General features: G+C 42.6%; 2 protein-coding genes across 3 annotated transcripts in view; one reads left to right on the top strand and one right to left on the bottom strand.

The window, feature by feature from the left end:
- Positions 1-21,329, top strand: part of fam131c (family with sequence similarity 131 member C) — a 39,483-nt gene extending 18,154 nt beyond the window's left edge. Inside the window, exons 5-7 of the mRNA XM_043675732.2 lie at positions 8,696-8,878; positions 15,391-15,501; positions 19,672-21,329. Coding sequence (XP_043531667.2) covers positions 8,696-8,878; positions 15,391-15,501; positions 19,672-20,012 — 635 coding nt within the window. The 3' untranslated portion in view covers positions 20,013-21,329. The remainder of the gene's footprint in view (positions 1-8,695; positions 8,879-15,390; positions 15,502-19,671) is intronic.
- Positions 21,329-27,467, bottom strand: part of clcnk (chloride voltage-gated channel K) — a 55,765-nt gene continuing 49,626 nt past the window's right edge. For both annotated transcript variants that reach the window (XM_087980486.1, XM_087980485.1), the window contains 2 exons: positions 24,193-24,279; positions 21,329-22,533 (listed from right to left, as the gene is read on the bottom strand). In XM_087980486.1, the coding sequence (XP_087836612.1) occupies positions 22,480-22,533; positions 24,193-24,279 (141 nt within the window). In that variant the 3' untranslated portion in view covers positions 21,329-22,479. The remainder of the gene's footprint in view (positions 22,534-24,192; positions 24,280-27,467) is intronic.

Consider the following 27,467-nt stretch of genomic DNA (forward strand, 5'->3'; position numbering starts at 1 on the left):
AGGCTTTCGAATGGGGTAAAGTTCACATATGAATAGGAACACAGAGCTCAGAAGCTAAATTGTCCGTAGTGTTAAGTGAAGGGGTAAATGTAGGAGAATGGGTCTGGGTGGGTTGTGCTTCAGTGGGTCAGTGTGGACTTGTTGGGCCAAAGGGCCTATTTCCACACTGTAAGTAAGTAATCTAAAAAAAAAAGCAGGAGTAGGCCATTCGATCCTACTCATCCATTCAATAAGATCATGACTGATCTGCTGCCTCACAGTGCCAAGGACCCAGGTTCAATCCCAGCCTAGGGTGACCCTTCATGTGGAGTTTACATATTCTCCCTGGGTCTGCATGGATTTCCTCCGGGTGCTCCGGTTTCTTCCCACAGTCCTAAGATGTGCAGGTTAGGTGGATTGGCTATGCTCAATTGTCCATAGTGTCCAGGGATGTGCAGGCTAGGTGGGTTAGCCAAGGGGAATGCAGGGTTACAGGGATATGGTAAGGGGGTTAGGTCTGGGTGGGATGCTCTTCGGAGGATCAGTGTGGACTTGATGGGCCAAATGGCCTACTTCCACACTGTAGGGATTCTGTGAATTCCACTTCCATGACCTTTGACTCTCTTGTCTATCAAAAATCCATCTAACTCAGTGATTCGGCCTGAGATCTACTTAAAACCCATAAAGTTTGAACAGGGATAGATAGATGAGAGGCAGGAAGGTGGGGGAGTCTAGAAACAGGGCTCACAGTCTCAGGATATGGAGTAGGCCATTTAGTACTGAATTTGCTCACTCAGAGGGTGGTCACCCTGTGGATTTCACTACCACAGAAGGCTCTGGAGGCTGGGCCATTGAGAATATGCAAGGAAGAGATACATAAAGTTTTAGATGCTTAAGGGATAAGGGAAGAAAACAGGAATATAGCATTGAGATAGAGGATCATGTTGAATGATGGAGCAGGTTCGAAGGGCTGAATGGCCTCCTCCCTCTCCTCGTTTCCATGTTTGTAAGTGAGTTCGGGTTCACAGGCAAAACCCCTACCCCTCCCCAGCCCATAGGCAGCGCTGAAAGGAACCCGATCTCTCCCCGAGTCTGTCCTCCTGTTATCCGAGATCTGGGAAACCCAGTCAGTCATTGTTGAAGAGAGGATGCAACCCTATTAAAATAATTCAACTCCTGACCTACCACGACGGGCGAGTATGAGATTCTCTTAATTTTGAACATCTGACCCAACTACAACTCTCACAGTGTTTAGGAGCTGACATTCACCCCATTGTTTCCACCTGGTGTAAATACCTCTCCCCTTTCAGTGTGTGAAGATGGTGATTCTCACTGAGGTATAACTGCATTAGGTTCAATTGTCGTTGAATATCTCCTGAAAGTGGGCATTGCTCACATGAGAACCAATTTAGAGGTTAACCACAGGTATTACTGCAGCTGAGCATGATCTTGCTCTCCGCCAATGCTTATACTCAGGCCCTTTCTAACAGGCCTCAGTGGAAAATCTAGATTAGAATGGTGCTGGAAAAGCACAGCAGTTCAGGCAGCATCCGAGGAGCAGTAAAATCGACGTTTCAAGCAAAAGCCCAGCTGTTTCCTAATGAAGGGCTTTTGCCCGAAACGTCGATTTTACTGCTCCTCGGATGCTGCCTGAACTGCTGTGCTTTTCCAGCACCACTGTAATCTAGACTCTGGTTTCCAGCATCTGCAGTCATTGTTTTTACCTCAGTGGAAAAACTACCAGAGGCAAGATTCGTGTCTGCCTTTATACACCCTGCCTAGCCCAGTGGCAGAGTAATAAACCCAGTTGCTTTAGCCAAACTTGCCCAACTATGGGCAGGTCAGGAAGCAAACCTGGGCCTTCTGGTCCTATTGCAAATCTGAGTGGCTCACTGAAAGTCAGAAGCGCAATATGAAGTAACACTGAGTCTGTCATTTGTGTTTCTAAGTTAAAACGACAAAGAACAGAATGTGAAAATACAGGCATGAAAGCATATAAACAGCACAGAACATCATTCGAGAAATGGGATGATGAAGTGGTGCTAATTATCCGTGATGAGTGGGATTGAATGTCAAATGCAAATCCAGAGTTGCTCATTGAGTGGTTGTGATCTGGAATGCATTGCCTGAAAGGGAGACTTAAGTAGATTCAAGTAGTAACTATCAAAGGGAATTGGATAAATTCTTGAAAGGGAAAATGTTCCAGGGCTTTGGAAAAGGGAGTGCAGGTAATTGAATAGCTCTTTCAAAGAAACCAGCAGCAGCACGATGGGCCAAATGGCTTGTTTCTGTGCTGGATTATTCTGTCTGCAGGCATAGGAATGAGGTGAGCAAAGTAATCTTTAATGCAATTTACAGGAGGAGTCTGAATATAATCACAAATATATTCAGATAGTCAGACAATTGGCTGCAAGTACATTTATAAGTATACTTTCTTCCGATGGAGTTACACATACAGGCATACCTGGCCTACAACTGAGCCAGTGTCTCAGGAGAAAGGAGATGGAATGGGAGCATACACGCAACACTGACATTTTCATTTAACCATGGTGCTACTTCTAATGACTTGCATTATTGAACATTCACAGGAGTGCCAGGGAGCATCAGTCATTCAGTTGCTTTGAGGTGTTTTCATATAATGCAAAGCATTGAGTTGAAAGGATTATGGGCTAATCAATTCTGTTCCCTTGGAGTGGCAGTTTCAATGACTTAATTTGCTGAAGTTGTGACTCATTGGGGATTGACAGTGTTGCCTAGCACTGCTGTTGAAAACTGCAAGATAATAGTGGAATCAGGAGGATGTTCAGGCTTAGCCTACTCTAGCCTTCCTCATAGTACTCCAGGTGTGGTCTCACTAAGGACCTATAATTACAGTTTACTGTTAGACTCAAACCCCTTGTATTGAAGGCTAACCTAGCACTTGCTTTTCTTAATTACTTGTAGTCCCTGCATGTGAACTTCCTGTGATTCATGTAATAGATACCCAGGTCTCTCTGAATGACAATGTCTCTCTGTATTGCACCATTGAAAAGAATAATATTGGCCTTTTTACCTTATCAAATTCATACTTCCCACCCTCGCCACCCCATTCTCTTCCACCTGTCACAACGCGCCCATTTCCCTTGGGCAAAATATTTGGATGCTGCAAAGGTAGGCAATGGAGAAGGACAGGTGAAGAAATTCACCCGCAACAGTCGTCTTTGAGTTGGGGAAAGCATTTCTGGCATCAAGCCATTCTTTTGGAAGCTTGACTCATTCAATGCTGCTGTCAAAGACTGGGCCCAGTAAGTGGAAAGAATATGTTTTTGTTTTCCGGGCAAATGACATTGGGGCAGATGAAGAGCAATGAGTAATTCTCCTAACATCTTGTGGACCTGCAGCTTTCTCGGTTATTAGGAGCCTAACTTGGCCTGGGGCACCAGATACTAAAACCTCTCAAGTGTTGATGGATTTAGTTAAGGAATGTTACAACCCCAAGCGTTCTCTAATTCTGAGATGCTATTGGTTTTAGTTGGCAATTTGAGAACCAGGGGAATCCATGTTGGGATTTTTATTGAGTTTAAGATGACTAGCAGAACCATGTGACTTTGGTTTAACCCTTAATGAGATGCTGAGAGACCATTTGGTTTGTGGGATTAATGATGTAACCATGCAAAAGCACCGACTAGCAGAAGCCCAACTGGACCTCAAACAGGCACTACAACTGGCTTTATCAATGGAAAATACAACAAGTGAAGCATATGAGTTGCAGACTATTCCAATGGAAGGGGACACCCTGACCAGTCTGACTGAGCTCACAGAACACCACTTAAGTGAAGGCAATTGCATGACCTCACTCAGGACATATCCTGAACAGTGGGACTCTAGGTCAGCCCACAGCAAAACACCAAAATAAAGCCAAGCCTCAGCCAAACTGTTAAAATTTTCTTCAGGATTGGCGCCGGCAAGCCATTGTAGTTGCTGCTGGTATGTGGACTTGATACAGCAAAAGAGTCCCACTAGGCCTGAAGTGCGTAAGAGAGCTCATAGGCCGGTATCCAGGAGAGGGCACTCTAAGACCTGGCTCTGAGGAAGCTGGACCAGTGTCAAGGACTCTCCACATGTCAATAAAGGGTGACTTGGTGACGGGATACCAGCCTCTTGGAGTTATTTCAACAAGGGCCAGCATTGCCTGGTCTCAACACCATTCTTCACACCAACATTTTAGAGTCTCCAGAACTCCCACCTTGGCATTAGATCATGTTGAACCTTGTTGAAGGCACTGAAAGGACAGCCAACTGTGACTTGCCAGCTTTCCAAACAGTTCCCAATGAGTTTGGAGGGCTGTTTAAATGTGTGGAGGCAGGAGGCACTTAGCAATCGGCTGGGGGCAGGGAGGGAACGGCCGAATGCTCTGGACAAGCCTGCAGGACCTCTTGGCCTACCTGGCTGGGGTGTAGACAAAAATTCAGGGATACCGCTTCTTCCTCATTTATTTTCGCTGTTTAATTTACAATTTTAACAGGAGAAGCAAAGTCCTTGTTGAGGCATAACTGACAATTTTATTTTTAAAGCAACCTACTCAGACACATTATGACACACATCTGGAGCAGCTGGGACTTGAACCCAAGGCACCGGCTCATATTTATTCTTTCCTTCAACCAGCTGCTGTTATCAAGCTGGAAGGTCGCTGATTGGCCCTCCATCTTCGAGAGAGCACACCACCCCTCCCCCAGCCACTCATCATTGGCTAGGGAACCTGTTTCTATGCCAACGAATAAGCAGCCTCTGATAACATTACAAAAAATGTTTCCCTTGGGGATCAAGTTCTGGAACTGGAAAATGATCCTCAGTTCCTGTTTCCTGTCACAAAGCGAAATTTCAGCCCTTTGTGTCCTCCTTAGAGCTACCTTTCCATCATTTGCAAACCTGGGTACATTACTCGTTGCTTACTGATTGATGTGATTAATTATAAATAGCTGAGGCTGAGAACTAATCTTTACATCTCCCTTTATGAACGGGGAAATGATTCTAGAACTGTCTAAAAATTTGGTTAGGCCACAGTGGGTGTATTGTGTGCAGTTCTGGAATCCACATTATAGGAGGGGATGTGATTGCACTGGAGAGAATTCCAAGATGATTTCCCAGGATGCTGCTTGGGCTGGGGAGTTTTAGTTATGAAGAGAGATTGAATAAACTGAGTTGTTTTCCTTGAATCAGAGGAGACTGAGGGGGACACGACTGACAGGGTAAATAGGGAAGAGATATTTTCCCTTGTTGGAGGGTTCAGTGACCCAGGTGCATACATTAAGGGAAGGGACAGAAGAGTTAGAGGGGTTTTCTTTAATACTCAGAGGGTGGTGGAAATCTGGAACTCACTGCTTGTAAGGGTAGACAAGGCAAAAACTCTCATAACATTTAAGAAGAATTTTGATGTGTGCACTTATGATACCAAGGCATACAGACTTGAGTTGTAAAATTGGATTAGAATAGCTAGGTGCTTGTTTTTGACTGGAGAAGACTTGATGGGCTGAAGGGCCTTTGATGCACTATTGATCTCTACAACTCTACAAATTGTCTACAAATTCAAAAATGATCCATTTATCCCTGTTCTGTTTTCTGTCTATTAATTAATGGATTAAATGTCTTTGTATACTGTCTATGATAACTTAAGCTCTCCCTGAATAGTTGGACAAAGTCAGAATACACATGACACTAGGCTATTGTCCAACAGGTTCATTTGAAATTATAAGCTTTCGGATTATAGCCCCTTCGACAGGTGAAGTGAGAGAGAAGAGCACACAGACACAGTATTTATAGGCAGAGAGATCAAGGGCAGCGAGATCAAAAGATCATACAATTGGTGTGAGCGGAGTGTGGAATAATAAGTCTCTGCAGGTGACTGAGGATGTTAGACGCTGTGAGTAAAGTGTCAACAGCTGATGGGATGACTTATAATCGATTAAATGAAGCAGAGAGATCATTACAAAAAATTAAAATAAGGTGGTGTTGGAGACGAACTAAATGACCGGAATAACATGACAGGTAGAAGACTCGCATGCTGAGGGTCTAACCAAAGTAACAAGTAATCCAAAACTGTACAAACTAATTAAGGTACATGTTGTGCTACATGCCACACTGTTCTGTGTCTGTAAAATCTTCCTAACTGTCCTGTTTTGACACCATCAACTTGATAAATCTTTATGATCTCTGTACCTTAATTAGTTTGCACAGTTTGTACATGCCATCCCAGCTCTGGCTTTCAATTTAATAGCTGAAAATGTGTTGCTGGAAAAGCGCAGCAGGTCAGGCAGCATCCAGGGAACAGGAGAATCGACGTTTCGGGCATAAGCCCTTCATCAGGAATAAGGAAAGTGTGTCCAGCAGGCTGAGATAAAAGGTAGGGAGGAGGGACTTGGGGGAGGGGCGTCGGAAATGCGATAGGTGGAAAGAGGTCAAGGTGAGGGTGATAGGTCAGACTGGGGTGGGGGCGGAGAGGTCAGGAAGAAGATTGCAGGTTAGGAAGGCGGTGCTGAGTTCCAGCAACACATTTTCAGCTCTAATCTCCAGCATCTGCAGACCTCACTTTCTCCTTTCAATTTTATACACTTCTGCTGAATATTCAATACAGCAACGCTTTGGAGGTGTCGGTGTTGGACTGGGGTGTACAAAGTTAAACATCACGCAACACCAGGTTATAGTCCAACAGGTTTATTTGGAAGCACTAGCTTTCGGAGCTCTGCTCCTTCATCAGGTGGTTGTGGAGTGCACAATTGTAAGACTTAAAATTGTGTCCTCCACAACTACCTGATGAAGGAGCAGCGCTCCGAAAGCTAGTGCTTCCAATTAAACCTGTTGGACTATAACCCGGTGCTGAGTGATTTTTAATTTTGTACACCCCAGTCCAACACCGGCATCTCCAAATCTTTTAGAATTAACATGTTGGTTTCAGTTCTTTCCTATGTAAATCGCAGAACATTTAAAAGTTACATTCTCAAAACAGCAAAGTAGTTTAGAGGGAGTAGCATTGGTTTCTCATGGCTGAAGAAGAATTAACTGGGACTCACATAAAATGAATTGGCAATCAATTGACGGAAACCATTTAAATCTCCATTGCAAATATACAGAGAAGGAAGTTAACCAACAATTAGCAGCCAAGTGCCATCTCCATATTGAGCAGCTGCAGTTGTAAGTGCTGTGACATTCAGGAAACAGTGTCAATACCAGCTGCAGTAGGAAAGCCTTGAACCCTAGCACAAATTCCGCACATTTTACCCACATCTTTTTAGTTTTGTATTATATGTAACCGTTCTGCAGAGGAATGGTGTGTCTAATTCTATCACAGATCAAAAGGGAGAAAAATGTCCTTCACAGCCCAAGCTTTTCCGAAATCCAACATGAATTCAAAATGTAGATTTATAACAAAAATGCTACCGTCTTCTCTAAATTTTAAATCACTGGCTGATTTCAGAGCTTCAGCCCTGTGTATAAATCTCACCGCATTCATTCTGCTCATCTGACATCTCCATGACAATGGACCCCACATCCATGCAGCGCTCACTCGAAACAGCCCACGGGAAACAAGTCATCAGTCTGCATGTTACTAAGTTACTTTCATTCACCCAACTGTAAGAAATGGATCCTTTCTAGGATTAATTTTTAAAGTGATACATATCATCTAAACAATTTGCATTTAGTGTCATCTCTGGGTTGAGCAAAATAGCTCCATTAACACTTGATTGTTTAGGGGAGATGATGTCCTAGTGGTATAATTACTGGACTGTTAACCCAGAGACCCAGATAATGTTCTGGGGACCTGGGTTCAAATTTTGCCATGGCAGAAGGTGGAATTTGAATTCAATTAAAAAAAAGTCTGGAATTAAGAGTCTAATGATGACTGCAGGTCCACTGTCAATTGTTGGAAAAGCCCATCTGTGTTTCACTAATGTCCCTTAAGGAAGGGAACTACTATCCTTACCAGGTCTACATGTGACTCCAGACTTTTAGCAGTGTAGTTGACTCTTAATGGCCCTCTGGGCAATTCAGGAAAAGCAATAAACATTAGCACAGCCAGCGTCACCTTCATCCCATGATTGAGTAAAAAAAAAATTACACTTCAAGGGTAAGTCTCTGACTCTGCAGAGTGGCAACATACTGTACCCAATAGCAGTAAATATCAGACAAGCTATTATTTCTAATGGCTCTGTCTCAAACCTCACTCCTGACTTAAGGACATATTCCACACAGACATTGCAGTGCCACACTGAGAAAGTAGGTCATTGTCTGAACATAGTTTGGCTGTTGGGAGAATGATAGCGCGATTTATTGCTCTATAATTATAAGCCATTTTATTTTACTGTCGTAATTTTGACCCCATTGCTATTCCTTTGGAATGTGCTGTACTGATTGCTATTCTCTTCTAAGTTCTCCACAAAGAAAATTAATCTGTTGGTAGCCAACATTACTGCAACATGAATATTGGTCACAAAAAGGTTGATTGTTCCAAATTTCAGATATTTTTAATAAAAAGTGTGGGAATGACAAAAGAAGGAAGTTAAATGGAAATGCAATGAAGGGGTTGTGATTGATGGATTGTGAGTGAGGAATTCATCCTTTAAATCTCATTTGTAATCTTCACCTTTTAACAATTAAGATATTTACCTTCTTGCGCATGTAGTGAAACCAATAGATTAAATTCACCATAGCAGCAAAATGTGATACTGATTTTCCATTGCAGGTCTGGTTCAGACAGTCAAAGATCACATCACAAAGCCAACAGCAATGGCACGTGGCCGGGTGGCTCACCTAATAGAATGGAAGGGTTGGGGTGCCCATGGCAGAGGCTCTAACACATGTTCGATGGATGACGTCCACTATTCCAATCTCACCGATGAGCTGAAGGAAGCTCGTTTTGCAGCAGGTAAGATGGGCAGGAATTAAACTGCGTTCAATACGATGTCCTACACAAGGGGCAAAGCAATCTGAAACACTGGGGTTCCAAGCCAAATATCTACTCAATGGGGATGGGATCGTCCATTGTTTCACTGTGTTTTCAAGTAGCAATCCATGAGATGGTCAAAGAATTTAAAACTGACGTAAATCTGATGTACACACACACACATATATTTATATATATGTGTATATATATATATATAATACAGAGGAACCTCGATTATCAGAATACTAATTATCTGAAAATCGGATTATCCGAAGGAGATCTGGAGGCCCCGATAGAAACATTACATGAAAGACGAGTTTCCAACAGTGATCGTGTGTTTTGTTTACAGTGATTAAACAGGCACTGTCTCCAAATGACTGACCTCTCTCTCTCTCCACACTTTCCCTGGAGTTCTACAGGGTGTACGCTAATCCTCCCCACCCCGCTTCCCCAGATAATCTCTCCAACATTGTCCTGTACAGGGCAGAGGTGGAACCTGGGGTCGGGGGCAATGAGCAGTGTTGGGGACGCGGCTGCAGTCTCCTGAACGGGGAGCAGACTTTAAAGACTCCAAGCCCCAGAGGAAAGGCATTTAATTGATTAACCAAATAATTGATTATCTGAACAAAATAGTACCTGCCTATCTCGTTCGGATAATCGAGGTTCCCCAGTGTGTATATATCCGTTATCTGGATAGCATGTAAAACAATACTTTTCACTGTATCTCGGTACATGTGACAATAATAAATCAAATCAAATCAAATCATCATGTTGCTATTCAGTTTCAATTTTGATTCACTCTTAATCCAGTGATCTGAATTTTAGCATGTGGGCAGCAAGGTGGCACAATGGTTAGCACTGCTGCCTCACACCACCAGAGACCCGGGTTCAATTCCCGCCTCAGGCGACTGACTGTGTGGAGTTTGCACGTTCTCCCTGTGGCTGTGTAGATTTCCTCCCACAGTCCAAAAAAGTGTGCAGGTTAGGTGAATTGGCCATGCTAAATTGCCCGTAGTGTTAGGTGTAGGGGAATGGGTCTGGGTGGGTTGCGCTTTGGCGGGTCGATGTGGGCTTGTTGGGCCGAAGGGCCTATTTCCACACTGTAAGTAATTTAATCATATGGTAAGCCAGTGATGTTCTGTGTTAAAATGTTGATATTCAAACTCTGTCTATACCAGATAGAAGTGAGAAAGTTCGAGGTGTTTACTTCTGTGCTTTCCAGCTCATAATTATTACTTCAAAATGGAAAAAAAAAGTGCTCATAAACACAACCATGCAGAAGCTCCATTTTTTTGGAAACCCACCAGGAGTTCAACCTGAATAAATGTGAAGCGATACATTTTGGAAGGTTGATTTTGAATGCTGAATACAGGGTTAAAGACAGGATTCTTGGCAGTGTGGAGGAACAGTGGGATCTTGGGGTCCATGTACATAGATCCCTCAAGGTTGCCATCCAAGTTAATTGGATTGTTAAGAAGGTGTATGGTATTTTGGCTTTTATTAAGAGGGGGATTGAGTTTAAGAACCATGAGGTTTTGCTGCAGCTCTGTGAAGCCCTGGTTAGACCATACTTGGAATATTGTGTCTGGTTCTGGTCACCTCATAATCAGAAAGGTGCAGATGCTGTAGAGAGGGTGCAGGGCAGATTTACCTGAATGCTGCCTGGATTGGAGGGCTCTTCTTATGAACAGAGGTTGAGTGAGCTAAGACGTTTCACACAGGAGAGAAGAAAGAAGAGAGAGGTGACTTGATAGAGGTGTACAAGGTAATGAAAGGCACAGATAGAGGGGATAGCCACAGACTTTTCCCCAGGGCGGAAATGGCTGTCATGAGATGTCAGTGGTAGGTTCTTTAAGCAGAGAGTAGTTGGTGCGTGGAATGCACTGCCAGCGGTGGTAGTCGAGTCAGAGACATTAGGGACATTTAAACAACTGCTGGACAAGCACATGGACAACAGTAAATTGAGATGTGTGTAGGTTAGGTTTATCTTAGATTAAGATAAATGCTTGGCACAACATTGTGGGACAAAGGGCCTGTACTATGCTGTACGGTTCCATGTTCTATATAAAAGATAATGCTGCTTTTCAGCCACACTCCAGATATTTCAGGGTCAAATTTGAGCTGAAGGTTTCCGTTGCATCTCCACCAATCTCCACATCTACTCAATTTCCAGCAGGAATTTACAGGTGAGGCCACATTTTCACCTGGACTCGGGAAAGGCCGCAAGGCGCATGTTCATGGTTCAATGCATAGCCAATCCATTGTGAGCTTACGTGGGATTTTAGTCTGTGTGGGTCGCCTGTGTATTTTGCGAGTTCTGAAGGAGTGCGTGAGGTAAACTGGTCAAAAGGCCCGCCTCTGTCCTCCAGCTCTGCAGTCCAGCTCCCAACATTGAGGAAAGATGGTTTAGATGTCCACACACTCCCACCTGTACTCATGTACATTCTATAGGCCATCTTCACATTCTCTATACAGTGACTATATCACAGAGTCATAGATTCATAGAAACCCTACAGTATGGAACCAGGCCACTTGGCCCATCAAGTCCACACTGACCCTCCATAAAGCATCTTATCCGCACTCACATCCCTACCCTATCCCTGTAACCATGCCTTCCCCATGGCCAATCCCCCAATATTGCACATCCCTGGACACGATGGGGCAATTTATCATGGCCAATCCATTTAACCTGCACATCTTTGCACTGTGGGGGGAAACTGGATCAACCAGCGGAAACCCACACAGACATGGGGAGAATGTGCAAACTCCACATAGATAGTCGCCTGAGATTAGAATTGAAGTTGGGTCCCTTGTGTGATATATATACATCCTCACTTTTCCTCCATACGTGTGAAGTATGTACTATTGTACAGATCTCAGTAATAGTGATGAGAATGATTTTAAAATCATTGGAAAACAATTAAAGCTCTAACAATCTACAAAACATCTGAAATCAAACTCATAAACTGGGTCAAAAAACCCAATGGAAAGATTGCATTCTTTAAAGCACCTATGAGGTTTGTAAACAAACAAGAAACTGCAACAAAGATATGTTCAGTTACTCACTTCAATAGCTCTTGGATCAATAAATGAAAATAGTACAGGGAAAGAAATCTGATTTCTGTCCTCCATTTAAACTGGGAATCTCAGTCTCAATGGGGAAGTCTGAGTATTTCGCAGACTCAGCATTCCCAGCCCACAAACTGACAAGGGCAAAAGGGCATGGAGCAAAATTGAATATCCTCCAAAAATAAATTCGAATGTGGCTATTTGTGCAGAAAAATGGAGCAAAAATTCTGTTCCTGATATTCAATAGTGCAGCTCTTGTGTTGGCAGGGACATTGAAATAATTAAAGATTGACATCCAATGAATTAAAATCCTGAAAGCCAAAAAACATGCAGCGATAGATCAACTGCAATTTGAATCATGGAGTCCCTACAGTGTGAAAGCAGGCCATTTGGCCCAGCAAGCCCACACCAACCTTCTCTTGAGCATCCCACCCAGAATGGCTAACCCACCTCGCCTGCACATCCCTGGACATCATGGGCAATTTAGCATGGTCAATCCACCTAACTTGCACTTCTTTGGATTGAGGGAGGAAACAGGACCACCCATAGGAAACCTACACAGACACAGGAGAACACGCAAAATCCACACAAACAGTTGCCCAAGACTAGAATCGAACCCGATCCCTGGTGCTATAAGACAACAGTGCCAACCACTGAAAAAATAAATTATCTCCAAAATGGCAGAAGCTCTGAAGCTGTTGTCATATGACAACAATTGGCTTAACTTCCTGAAGGATTTTAGAGATATCACCAATAATGTTTAGATAATTGAGACGACAGAAGATCTCCTGGATCGGGTGGATTCTGGAAATCCCACCACAGCCATTGTTCATTAGCAATGCTGGTCAATGAACAAAGCCCCAGCAGAACAAGGAATGAAGAGTGGTCTCCCAGCACTGAAAAGCAAAAAAAGGTCAGAAAATATTTGAGGACAATTTACATTGTGATTTACCACAAAAGTTGCTGTGTCTTTGTGGCATTGCTGAAGGCTGTATATAAGTTGGATTTAGGAATGTCGAGGGCAGTGGATGGTTCATTGGTTCCCCCTAGTGACTCCTTATGAATAAGCAGCGACAATAACAACTTGCACTTCCAAAAGGGGGGACATCTGTTCTCTTGCTGCTCAGGGGGCACAGACACTAAGAAATTGTGCCTCACCAGCCCATGGTTGGAAATTCATGCATTAGACTTATTCCATGAATACACCCGATGAATTAAACCAGAAAATAAATACTGGGGAGACCCAAGCCCAGACCAAGTCTCTGCCACAAACTCCATTCCCTGACCACTATCTCCATCTGTCTGTCTAGCGACAGGCTGAAACTAACCAGTCTCTTTGCAACTATGATGCACATTTGATTCCAAGTTGATCTCATATTGGTGCCATCACTAAGGCTGCCTGTTTCCAAAAGCTATTGAAGCGAGTAACAAACAGTTTCTTGTTTGTTTACAAACCTCATAGGTGCTTTAAAGAATGCAATCTTTCTATTGGGTTTTTTGACCCAGATTATGAGTTTGATTTCAGATGTTTTGTAGATTGTTAGAGCTTTAATTGTTTTCCAATGATTTTAAAATCATTTCATCACTATTACTGAGGCCTGTACAATAGTACATACTTCACAAGCATGGAGGAAAAGTGAGGATGTATATATATATCACACAAGGGACCCAACTTCGATTCCAGAACATTAGCTAGCTCTGGGCCTATCTCCATCTGCTACTGGAAACCTTATTCAGCCTATGGAACCGCTGGAATCAATCATTCCAAAGCCTGCTCTCTTACTTTCCACCTTCTAGAACTTAGGAGCTCTGCGACCTGTTCTTAACTCAGCCCTCTTCACCCTCCTTGTGCTTATTTCTGGTTTCTGGCCAGGCACTTATGATAAAATTTGTACTTTATTTTAAATCCCTCCATGACCTTGTCCTCCCTATATCTGTAATCTCCAATCTTACAATCTTTTGAGGTAGTTCCAATACTCACGTTCCAGCCTTTTGCTGCATAGCCCCAATTTTAATCACTCCCACCTTTGGTGGCCATGTCTTCAGCCTCTTGATACTGAATCTCTAGAATATTCTCTACCTCATTTTCCTTCCTTTAAGCTGCTCCTTAAAACTTATTCCTTTGACAAATCTTCTAGTAATCTGATCTTATATCTCCTCATGTGGCTGAGTGTCACATGTTGCTTCATCATTGACCTGTGAGGCACCTAGGATCACTTACTACATTAAAGTTGCTAAAGGTCATTGAAAATATTACAAAATGTTCCAAGGCACTTCCTGCTCAGAAAAGGAACAAGGACAAGAGGTTACAGACTTAAAGTGGCTTGTCAAAGAAGTAAATTTGATGTCAGAGAAAGAATTTGTCTCAAAGCCAGTAGTTCAGACTTGGACCTCTGCCTGGAAATGGGTTCAATTGAACTGTTTAGGAGTACGTTATAGAGTTGCAGAGCTGTACAGCATGGAAAAAGACCCTTTGGTCCAACTCATCCATGTTGATCAGATATTCTCAATTAATCTAGTTCCATTTGCCAGCATTTGAACCATATCCCTCTAAACCCTTCCTAATCATAAACCCATCCAGATGCCTTTTAAATGTTGTAACTGTACCAGCCTCCACCATTTTCTCTGGCAGCTCTCTCCATACACGCACTACCCTCTGCATGAAAAAGTTGCCCCATAGGTCCCTTTTAAATCTTTCCCCTCTCACCTTAAACCCATGCCCTCTAGCTTTGGACTCCACTACCCCAGGGAAAAGACCTTGGCTGTTCATCCTATCCATGTCCCTTATGATTTGATGATTATTTAAACAGAAACAATGTGCAGGGTTACAGGGAAAGGCTGGGAAGACTCCACTTAATAATGATGCTCATTTGGAGGTGCAGGAACATTGGGCCAAATGGCCACCTTCAGTACTGTAACAATTCTGTGACCTTGGAATGAGGAGAAGGTTTGGACAGCAAGCAGAGATTGGAAGAGTCACAGAAGACAACAAGAAGAGGTTTTGAGGGATCTTTTAGACTAGAGACAGACAGAGCAAATCTAATGCATTTACCAATGGAATCATTAATAGTTTTATCAGGCGCAGATTTGCAACTTGCAAATAGTAATCACAACAAGTGTCAGTGTTAAAACTCTACAAAGTCCATACCAGGTTCTTGCCTTTCGCAACCTGTGGAACCCCCAGGAAATTAATTATATATTCAACTACAGTGAGATCCTGCACCAGTTTCCCATTAGAGGTTTGTTTCTTTCATTTTGACTATTTTCCCTTTAGATTAGATTCAGACTATTGTATAAATGGGATCCAATTGATTGGTATTAATTTTCTGTGGGTGCTGGGTCAGTTATAATTGGTTTGGTTATTGTCAATTATTAGTCTTGATGTTGATACTCTTTTCCTTCACCGTTCATTTCTTTAAAAATAGGTGTTGCTGAGCAGTTTGCCATTACTGAGGCAACACTGAGTGCCTGGTCCTCACTGGATGCGGAAGAGGTGATTTGTGGCAGTAGTCCAAGCAACACGGTTGACTACCTCAGTAGGTTAAAGACATTTTATTGTTGTCTATTTATTGTCCACCTGTAATATAAGTATGGGGTCACTTTGCACAGAAAGGCTCTTCTTTACCTAGAGTTAATCCCACCAGGATGAAATCTTGCTGCTTCTTCAGTTCCTTCAATGATACATTCAAAGGTCTTTTGTTGTAATTGTTAATCATTTTCTTAAGAAGTAATTCTGAACATCTATCCTAATCCTAAACATCCTTTTCCCAAATTTGAACTAAATCATTTTATCCTATTATCTCCATGTATCTCATAATATGCCTCTGGGTTAACTTTCTCTATCCTATTAATTGTCTTTTTATTCTTTCATGGCTGAGTCTGCATTATTGCACATCCCCAGTTGCCCTCGAGAAGGTGGTAATGAGATGCCTTTTTGAACCACTGCTGTCCTTGGGCTGTAGGTGGACCCACAATGCCCTTAGGGAGGGAGTTCCAGGATTTTGATCCAGCGACACTGAAGGAACAGCGATATATTTCCAAGTCAGGATGGTTTGTATCTTGAAGGGAAATCTGTGGGCGATGGATGCTCCATTATGCCTTATTCACATCTTCAAGATCCCCTCTGTGATCTTTCTTTTCAAAATTGAACCACTCTACCTTCTTGTTGCTCAGTCTTACCTTCTAACACAGGGAATGATAATGCAACAAATAATCTTCTGGGTCATTTACTCTGGCACTGATTGTAATCATGTGATAGGCTCACAGAAAGAAGCCAACCACGCTTATGCTGTCGCTAATTCTTAAACTCTTCAAATTGTTTTCTCTTCTGCATGGTAAGTTCCTAGGAGTGTTGCTGAACAAAGAGACCTTGGAGTGCAGGTTCATAGTTCCTTGAAAGTGGAGTTGCAGGTAGATAGGATAGTGAAGAAGGCGTTTGGTATGCTTTCCTTTATTGGCCAGAGCATCAAGTATATGAGTTGGGAGGTCATGTTGCAGCTTTACAGGACAGTAGTTAGGCCACTTTTGGAATATTGCGTGCAGTTCTGGGTCTTCCTCCTATAGGAAGGATGTTGTGAAACTTGAAAGGGTTCAGAAAAGATTTACAAGGATGTTGCCAGGATTGGAGGGTTTGAGTTATAGGGAGAGGCTGAACAGGCTGGGGCTGTTTCCCTGGAGCATTGGAGGCTGAGGGGTGACCTTATATAGGTTTATAAAATCATGAGAGAAATGGATAGGGGAAATAGCCAAGGTCTTTGCCCTGGGATGGGGGAGTCCAGAACTAGAGGGCATAGCTTTAGGATGAGAAGGAAAAGATACAAAAGGGACCTAAGGCCAACGTTTTCATGCAGAGGGTGGTGCATGTATGGAATGAGCTGCCAGAGAAAGTGGTGGAGGCTGGTACAATTACAGCATTTAAAAGGCATCTTGATGGGTAAATGAATAGGGGATATGGCCCAAGTCTGACAAATGGAACTAGATTATTTTAGGATATCTGGTCAGCATGGACGAGTTGAACCAAAGAGTGTGTTTCCGTGCTGTACTTCTGTATGACTCTATTTCTGTATTTTAATCCTTTCCAAATACTCCAGCTTGTCAAATAGGCAACAGTCATTTGCCAATTCATTTCTCAGGGCAGTGCCCTGCCCAGTTAGAGACAACCTGCCTGGTTTAAAATTTAATGTTAATCAGCATGAATAGGTGCATTCACCATGGCAATGCCTCGACCAATCAGAATTCACTTACAAACTTATCAGCACTCTCCTCTTATGAAGCACTAATGTTGGTTTTTCCCTCCTTAAGGTTGGTATTCTTGCAAATTGCTCCTGATGAGTACAAGATGAAAAGTTTCAACAAAAATGTGTCTTTTCTCAGCAACACTCAAGGACTGTACAACCGAATGACAATTGTTAAAACAGCACGTAACATGATGATCGCATGTGGCATATTTATAAATGTTTCAGTACAGGCACTGAACAGATGTTGTATGATGGACCTAATGCTTTACTGAGGATTTTTTCTTGAGCCTGTGTCTCCCTGAGTGCTGTCAGCACAAGGCAATTTGCATTAAATTGTGTTGAAAAGTCTGGACATATTACACATAATAATCCTCTTTACAAACATGGTTCCCGTCACTTTTAATGCAGGCAGCCACTTGTTTTGGCTAGTCATTTTTTGTTCGCATAGAAATCAATTACACTGGCACATCTTGTTATTCATGGAGTACATTCTCTATTCTGGGTAATTTTAAATACTTACTGACTTACAATGCTTTGCTGATTTCAGGCAAAGGTGGGTGTTTAAGCAGTTCACCCAGGTTAAAGTGTGATTCTCTTAATGACAACTGCCAACAATTAGCACCTGCTAATTTTCTGCTCTTTGTCAAAAATAATGTTGGTTGCTTAACTAATGTGGACAAATCTCTGAACACCAGCTGTAAGTACTGGGAACTATAAAAAGTTAAAAATCACACGACACCAGGTTATAATCCTACAGGTTTAATTGGACTGTTGGACTATAACCAGGTGTCGTGTGATGTTTAAATTTGTACAGCCCAGTCCAACACCAGCATCTCCAAATCGGAACTATAAAAGAAATTATGATGACGTAGTGATAATGTCACTGGATTAAAGTGCTCCAGAGACTGAGAGTGACAGTCTGAGGCATGGGTTCAAGATTATTTCACATTCCTCCAATAACCTTTCATCCCTTTTGTTCTCGTTAGCAGAACTTAAATTCTATCGATTAATAAATCTAGAATATAAAGCTCATCTCAGAAATTGTGTCTATAACCTCATTGATTGTAGTTAAAAAAAAGTTTCACTTTCATAATTTAAGGAAATTTGCTGTCCTTACCCAGCTTCATGTGATTCCAGACCCACAGCAGTGTGGTTGACAGTGAAATACAGTGACAAGTCAGTAAGTTCAGAAGCAATTAAAGATGGGCAACAAATACTGGCCTTATTGTATCCCATGAAAGAATTAAAAGGAAAAATGCTTTTCTGAAAATGAAACATGTATGAATGTTTCAGAGACAGGCCGCTGGTCCATAAGGCGACTGCAAAAAATACGGAGATATGGCATTGAGGGTGAGTTGGAGGTTTGGATTAGGAATTGGCTGGCTGGAAGAAGACAGAGGGTAGTAGTTGATGGTAAAGGTTCAACTTGGAGTGCAGTTACTAGCGGTGTTCCGCAAGGATCTGTTTTGGGACCATTGCTGTTTGTCATTTTTATAAATGACCTGGAGGAGGGGTTAGAAGGTTGGGTGAGCAAGTTTGCGGATGATACGAAAGTCGGTGGAGTTGTTGACAGTGAGGAAGGATGTGGCAGGTTACAGCGGGATATAGATAAGCTGCAGAACTGGGCAGAAAAGTGACAAATGGAATTCAATGTAGCTAAGTGTGAGGTGATTCACTTTGGTAAGAGTAACAAGAAGATGGGGTACTGGGCTAATGGACGGATACTTGGTAGTGTGGATGAGCAGAGGGATCTTGGTGTCCATGTACACAGATCTCTGAAAATTGCCACCCAGGTAAATAGTGCTGTGAAGAAGGCATATGGCGTACTGGCTTTTATTGGTAGAGGAATTGAGTTCCGGAGTCCTGAGGTCATGTTGCAGTTGTATAAGACTCTGGTGCGGTCGCATCTGGAGTATTGTGTGCAGTTTTGGTCGCCATACTATAGGAAGGATGTGGAGGCACTGGAACGGGTGCAGAGGAGGTTTACCAGGATGTTGCCTGGTATGGTAGGAAGATCGTATGAGGAAAGGCTGAGGCACTTGGGGCTGTTTTCATTGGAGAAAAGAAGGTTTAGGGGTGACTTGATAGAGGTGTACAAGATGATTAGGGGTTTAGATAGGGTTGACCACGTATGGAGTCAGCTATTACGAGGGGGCATAGCTTTAAATTAAGGGGTGGTAGGTATAGGACAGATGTTAGGGGTAGATTCTTTACTCAGCGAGTCGTGAGTTCATGGAATGCTCTGCCAGTAGCAGTGGTGGACTCTCCCTCTTTATGGGCATTTAAATGGGCATTGGATAGGCATATGGAGGATAGTGGGCTAGTGTAGGTTAGGTGGGCTTGGATCGGCGCAACATCGAGGACCAAAGGGCCTGTACTGCGCTGTATTTTTCTATGTTCTATGTTCTAAGTTTCTCATTTGTGTGGAAAAGCAACTCTTGTTTAATATTACTTTTTTTCTCTTCTCAGATACAGACGAAGTGTATCTTGAAGATCAGCTTTCAAGTGGATCTCAAGGCTTTTATTACTCTTTGAATGTTGAAGGGTCCTGCACTGTCATAACTCCTGTATCTTCATATGTAGCCAGCTTGGCTGGTGAACCATTGCAAACAGACATGGCTCCCACCCCTTCTTCCCACAGCGGAACGTTGACGGAAACCTTACCGACTCACAACCTTCCGAACTGCTCGTCTCTCCCAGCAACCACTTCCTGTGGAGCAGAATTACAAAGAACACTGCAAAGTCCCTTACATCAATCACACTCCAGCAACAGCAGCTCGCTCATGGAAGATGATGTGTTTTATAATTAGACAGAAAATTAGGATGGGAAACTGTATACACTTGGACAAGGGAATTTACCGCTTCCTTTGTTAAAAGCTGAAACAAAAACTGAATTGTTACTGATTTGTTCCATTCTGTGTGTCTTTGTGGGTGCACGCTCATTGAGGTTTGGGATGCCTGAAAAAATGGGAACCCCTAGTTGTCCCAGAGATCAGCAGGACAGGACTGGGGCTGAAATTAGCTGTGTTCCTCCCTTTCCCTCACAATCCAATGACTGTCAGTGGATGTTGGGGTATTGAGCTTCAATGTTAAACAGGCCAGTGACACACAAGCCTTGAAAGTCAATGGGGAGAGTTCAACTGGTCTGTCACCATAGCTCCTACAATGACAATTGGTCAAGCTGGCAGGGCTGTATTGTTCATGTCTAGGCTTGACCATAGGAATGATCAGTTTGGCAAGATAATCGTAGCAAGAGCCAACATCTCTGGGAAAATGGAAAAGAAGATTAGAAGGAAACAGGGTCAGATATGTCTTGGCTAGTACAGCTCATTGACTTAATCTAACTAAGTCATACCGGAATACGCTGTACAGAGCTACTCCATTTAGAATGACAAGGATCAACATTAAAATGCTCTTCTGCTATATTCTGAATACTGTAATTGTGTCTAACTTTGGCACAATCCTCTCATTGAGCATGAAAGATAAATGTTACATCCTTATTGATTCTTTAATTTATTTAGATGATTTTAAGGTGGTGCTGTGGCACATCAATAGCATCCCTGCCTATAAAGTCAAAGCTCTGGGTTCAAGTCCCACTCCAGATTACAATGGTCAAAGATGTTGCATTCATGATACTGCCAAACAGGTGGAGTATTAATTTGTAAATCCTCCCAATGTATACATGAATAGGAAGGGGTGAGAGCAGGAGAGATTTCTAGTTAGCCCTGTAATGGGAGCCTCTACCACTGTTACCCATAGCTGCAGCTACTTTGACTCTTGGGGAGTGGGCAGTGGATCCAATTGGTACCAAAAGCACATGGTTTGATCCCTGTTCTAGCTGGGGTTGATTTGGGATCTGCAACCTTGTCTTATGTGTGGTGGAGGGCACAGTGGATTAGACCTGCTTTTGGACAGGGCACTTGAGAAGATCTTTTCCTGAGAATCAGTTTGATGCTTCAGTTATCAGTCACCCCTTACTCCAATGAGCACAACATCACACGGAAGTTCACAGGGATATGTGGTAAATATCTGATGAGTGGCTGTGATTTACTCTTATGTCTTTGTTGTGAATTGTATTTAGAACTCAACTGCACTTGAGAAAAAAAACAATTAAACACCATTTAAATCTGTTATTTAATTCTAAGTTTATTGTAGAATGTCTGCTAAAATTCAATGAACAATCTCAAAAGTGAATACCGTAGAAAGAGGAGAGTTTGGGTTACAAAATATCTATTTTGAAAAAGCAGTTGAAAATGTTTCAAAAGGTGACACTGCAAAATTGAAATATTCACAGCCAAACACATGATGTAAACTCTTGTAGTGGAGTAAGGTCAGAGGCAAGCACTGTGTACTGCAGCAACAATTGCTATTTGTCAGAGTACAAACTTTTTTTTTGACATTTGGAAGGTCTGCATGCAGACAGCAGAGTTAGAAAGGGAGCACCAACTTATACAGCATGAGATGAGGGTGCTGATTGGTAAGAGCATCATTGACATGGCAGGACAGCAGGAACAGTTAATTGTTAATCTTAGTTCTCTGACCAGGCAGGTTGACTCTGATTGGTCAGGGTGTTGATGTGGGGAATGCAGCAAAGATTGGTTATCTCCACAACCACTTTCCTACAAATACCACCACGAAAGGGTGGTGTAATGTATGCATGATTTCCTATTGCCAATAGGACACAGAGCCCTTTATGTTAAGCAGCTTCAGACACACTAAGAGCCCAACTGATAATCTTTCTACACACTTATAAATATCTTTGGAATTCTTGCTGCTATGTTGGAGGATGATGTAACATAGGTAACACTGAGCAAAACAGTCAGGAACATCCTTGTTGGAATGGGCCCATGTTAGACATACATTCTTGAATACCTCAATGAAAATTTCAGAAGAGTCACTTCAGACTGCTTCTTCCAGTACTCAGCAGATATTTCTGAAGTCTCGTCTTAATAATTCGATTATAATATCCTCTACAAGCAGAGATCTAATTATTTATTTGTTTAAGGTTTTTATGATACTGTAGTTATATAATCTCATGATACACAGGAAATCAAAACAACATGATGTGTGGACTTCAGCTGTTGTGAAACATTTTGGAATGTAGGAAGTGCAATCTGACTGCATTGTGAGGATAAGCAAACTTTAATGTGTTTGTTGGTGTTACTGAATGTGTTACTGCCGTGTTTCTGTGATGGGACATATCGGGCTAAAGGCAACTCTGATTAGGACTCCATGGTGATATGTAAAATGGCAAACAAGTCTCCTCTTCTATAATATTTACTGCTTGATTGGAATACGGTCATTGGCCAGATCTTCAATCACTTTTTTCAGCTGATAGAGAATAGAGAGCTATTAGTTATTGACCAGTGTCATCACAAGAACAAAGTCATTGATTTCAATTTATAAGCAATACAACCTTCTCAAGAAAACAACATAAAACAAAACATTGATTATGCACAGAAAAGGACTCTTATAGTTTGACAATGGTGGCATTTGGTGCCATTTATTTTACTACATATTAGATCCTGGCAAGTTTGGCTAACAGAACATTTGGAAGCTGGAATGATTGAATAGCGTTAAAAATCACACAACACTATTCTATAGTCCAACCGGTTTAAATGGAAGCACACTAGCTTTCGGAGCACCACTCCCTCATCAGGTGGTTGATGAAGGAGCGTCGCTCCGAAAGCTAGTGTGCTTCCAATTAAACCTGTTGGACTATAACCTGGTATTGTGTGATTTTTAACTTTGTACACCCCAGTCCAACACCGGCATCTCCAAATCATGATTGAATAGGAATATTGTTGGAGGTATCGCAAAATCTGGCACTGGATGCAAATCAACTTTTAGCTGCTGAAGAAAGTAATCAGACTGCTCTAGATCGTGGAGGTTTAACCGAGTAGGGAATTCACGTACAGCACCACACCTCTGAGCACCACACTGTCGGAAACACGTGAAGGCTTTAGAGAGGGTGCAGAAAAGGTTTGCTGCTATGGGCAGAAAAACAGGAATTGCTGGAAAAGCTCAGCAGGTCTAGCAACATCTGTGGAGAGAAATCAGAGCTAACGTTTCGGGTCAAGTGACCCTTCAGAACACTTCTGAGGAAGGGTCACTTGACCCTAAATGTTAACTCTGATTTCTCTCCACTGATGCTGCCAAACCTGCTGAGCTTTTCCAGCAATTTCTATTCTTGTGTTGATTTACAGTATCCACAATCCTTTTAGCTTTTATTTGCTGGTATGGGGATAGACTGGAGAAGCTGGGGTTATTTATCTCAGAGGAGATATGATGAAGGTGTTCAAAACCTCCAGAAAGTGTCTGTACTGTGACAGCGCGCTTAGATTTAAGGCCAATTGCCAAAAGAAGCAACAACAAATTGAGGAACAATCTCTTTCTGCAGGGACTGCTCAGGATTTGGAACGCACCACCTGAGAGGTTGGAGAAAGTACACTGAAGTGTGACTTTTGAAAATAAATTGGATAACAATTAAAAAAAACATGGAGAATAAAATGGTTCTGAGCCACGGGGAGAGGATGGGCAAATCGTTGAAGTGCAGTTGCAAAGAGCTAGCACGGACGTGACAGGCCAAACGACTTCCCTCTGTGCTGTAAATATTCTAATGATCTGATGGTACTCTGAGGGAGAATTTGCTCCAAAGGGGAACATAATTTGAAGATGGAGCAGTCGGTGAATCTTTCTTTTGAATTGATTCCTTCATCATTGTAACATCACGGGGCCTGAATGAAGCATGCTGGCATCACTGTGTGAGATTTTGATTTTTAATACCACTCTCCTAAACCCATCACACCCATTGTGACAGGGTTAAAACTTCCCCAGGATCTCCAGAAGAGTCGATTAATTGTTTTGTGCGCTGACTAGGAGTGTTGCTCTCAGAACAGTGTCTGCGCCAGGACAAATCTGCTGCTGAAAAGATTGAATTTATATGCAAATATTATTTTCCCTCTGGGTTACGTTTTCTCGTTGTCTTACCTCATTCCTGGTTACAAAGCCAACCACCTTCCCCGCAGAGCTAACAAACATGTGCTGGAGGACAAGAAGATCAAAAAGCTTGTGTGCCTGCAAATAGATTACATTTTTGATAGCTATTTCTCAAAGCAATTTCATTGTAATTCCAAGTTATCACTCCTGCAGATACGACCTTGGCCGGGTTCAGAGATAGAAAATGTTGACAGGATTGCAAACCATTTAACATATTTTTCATAAATTATACACAATTCGGTGCCGTTGCTAACAGCTATAATTGTAATTAGCACACCAGTGTGTCTCAAAGTGCAATGTATTAATGATGAAGTGAAGTGATAGTCATTTGCAGACAAATAATCATACTATCCTGCACCAGAAATATCCCATGAATAAGCAGAGAGTCACTTTTCACTAGCCATTACAGAAGGAAAACGAACTGCTCTTTTTCCATTTGAAGAGACAGATATTGCATCAAAAGGTGAGCAGATCAAATAATGCAGACCTCTTCAGCACTACCCTGCAGGTTCAATTCCAACTCCTTCCTCAAACAGCTTAATTATCTGCTCAATGAAAACCGAAAGAACTGTGGATGCTGTAAATCAGAAACAAAAACAGAAATTGCTGGAAAAGCTCAGCAGGTCTGGCAGCATCTGCGGAGACAAATGAGAGTTAACATTTCAGGTCCAGTGACCCTTCCTCAGGACCCAAAATGCTAACTCTGATTTCTGTCCACAGATGCTGCCAGACTTGCCGAGCTTTTCCAGCAATTTCTGTTTGTGTTTGTGATCTACTGAGGAGGGAACCTTTTTACCTAAATTGCTAAAGAATGCATTGCATGTAGGGGAGGTAATGGTATTATTATAAATCAAGAGACCCAGGTAATGTTCTGGGGACTCAGGTTCCAATCTTGCCACAGCAGTTGGTGGAATTTGAATTTAATAAAAATCTGATATGAAGAGTCTATTGACCAAACCATTGTTGATTATTAAGAAAAAGCCATCTTCCATTGGTTAAAAACAATCTGCTTGCAATAAATAGCTGATTAGCATATGCAGAGTTTCCCAGTGGCCACGCAGCTTAGAGGGAACCTTGGTCCCTACCGCTGGGACTGAAGCTGCAGGATTAAGTCCCATACAAGAAATTATCAGAACACAGGAACAGGAGTAGGCCATTCAGCCCATTGAGCCTGTTCCACCATTCAATGGCTGATCTAAATACTGGCCCATATTCCTTAATAGCTCTACTTAACAAAGAATTATCTAGCTCAGATTTAAAATGAACAACTGATCCAACATACAGGACATTGGTTAGGCCACTGTTGGAATATTGTGTGCAATTCTAGTCTCCTTCCTATCGGAAAGATGTTGTGAAACTTGAAAGGGTTCAGAAAAGATTTACAAGGATGTTGCCAGGGTTGGAAGATTTGAGCTTCAGGGAGAGGCTGAACAGGCTGGGGCTGTTTTCCCTGGAGTGTCGGAGGCTGAGGGGGTGACCTTATAGAGGTTTACAAAATTATGAGGGGCATGGATAGGATAAATAGACAAAGTCTTTTCCCTGGGATGGGGGAGTCCAGAACTGGAGGGCATAGGTTTAGGGTGAGAGGGGAAAGATATAAAAGAGACCTAAGGGGCAACTTTTTCATGCAGAGGGTGGTACGCATATGGAATGAGCTGACAGAGGAAGTAGTGGAGGCTGGTACAATTGCAACATTTAAGAAGCATCTGGATGGGTATATGAATAGGAAGGGTTTGGAGGGATATGGGCCGGGTGCTGGCAGGTAGGACTAGATTGGGTTGGGATATCTGGTCGACGTGGACAGTTTGGACCGAAAGGTCTGGTTCCATGCTGTACATCTCTATAACTCCAAGAGAGTTCCAAACATCTACAGTCCTTTCACAGCGCCAGAGATCCCAGTTTGATTCCACCCTCGGGCGACTAACTGTGTGGAGTTTGCACATTCTCCCCATGTCTGCGTGGGTTTCCTCTGGGTGCTCCGGTTTCCACCCACAGTCTAAAGATATGAAGGTTAGATGGACTAGCCATGCTAAATTGTCCAGAGTGTCCAAAGCTGTGCAGGCTAGGTGGGTTAGCTGTGGGAAATGCAGGGTTAGTGGGATAGGGTTTGAGGATGGGTCTGGATGGGATGCCCTTTGGAGGGTTGCTGTGGACTCGATGGGCCAAATAGTCTGCTTCCACACTGTAGGGATTGTATGGTTGTAGGAACGGCCTGGCTCTAATTCTCAGACCATGTCCCCAGTTCTTGAATCCCCAACTAGTAGAAGTAGTTTATCTTTAGCTACCATGTCTTTTCCTGTAAATATATTGAAGACTTTTATCAGACCACTCCTTGATACTCAAGAGATTGTTGACTGTGGAAGGTGCATTAGTAGCGTGGCCAAATGTTTGATCATTAACCTGTGGATCCTTCCAAAGGACCTGATGACAGACATTAAGTGCTGACGAGTTTCCCAGTCAGCCATGCTGCAGAAAGAAATGACAAATCACTGCACTATTTAGTTCAGAATCTCAGACCAATTGTATAGAAATCCACCGCCTGACTCTCGGTGTTGGGCCAAACAAACTGTGTGAGACCGACTGGCTCTGAGACACTCAGCTGGAGATTCCTGAAACAGAGGTCAGGACTGTTCTGGTTCCTGAAACTACTCTGGGAGGGGGCAAACTCTTCCTTCACTTTTCCCTGAGGCAGTCAATTAATGAGCAAGAGCGAGTTTCAGTTTGAGAATAGCAGCAAGCTGCCATTGTCAGTAAACAATTGAGAGGATCTTTATAGATTGCAGCACCTTCACTCCAACCTTTCAAAATTAATTTGGTACCTAGGCCACTTCAAGGATCAGAGTGATGTGGTAGTGTTGGTGGGGGGGAATGGGGTTTGAATTCCTGTTTTCCGGCAGGTTCTGGCTGCTCTTGCACTCAGGTAGTAGTAGATTCTAGGCCCACTTGGAACCTTTTCTCATTCACTCAGTAGACATGAACATCTCTGGGTATTTATTACCCATCTCTAATTGGACAGAGGGCAATTGTCAGTCAAACACATCGCTCTGGGTATGCAGTCACATAGTCCCAGGAGGAAGTGAGGACTGCTGATCAGAGTTGAAAAGTGTGGCGCTGAAAAAGCACAGCAGGTCAGGCAGCATCCGAGGTGCAGGAGAGTCAATGTTTCAGGCATAAGTCCTTCACATGTAGGCCAGACCAGGTTAGGATGGCAGATTTCCTTCCCTAAAGGACATTAGTGAACCTGATGGGTTTTCCCCAACAATGGT

This window comes from Chiloscyllium plagiosum, unplaced genomic scaffold (genome assembly GCF_037043375.1).
Source record: "Chiloscyllium plagiosum isolate Xiang-an unplaced genomic scaffold, Cpla_swu_hap1 HiC_scaffold_37, whole genome shotgun sequence".
Taxonomy (NCBI): domain Eukaryota; kingdom Metazoa; phylum Chordata; class Chondrichthyes; order Orectolobiformes; family Hemiscylliidae; genus Chiloscyllium; species Chiloscyllium plagiosum.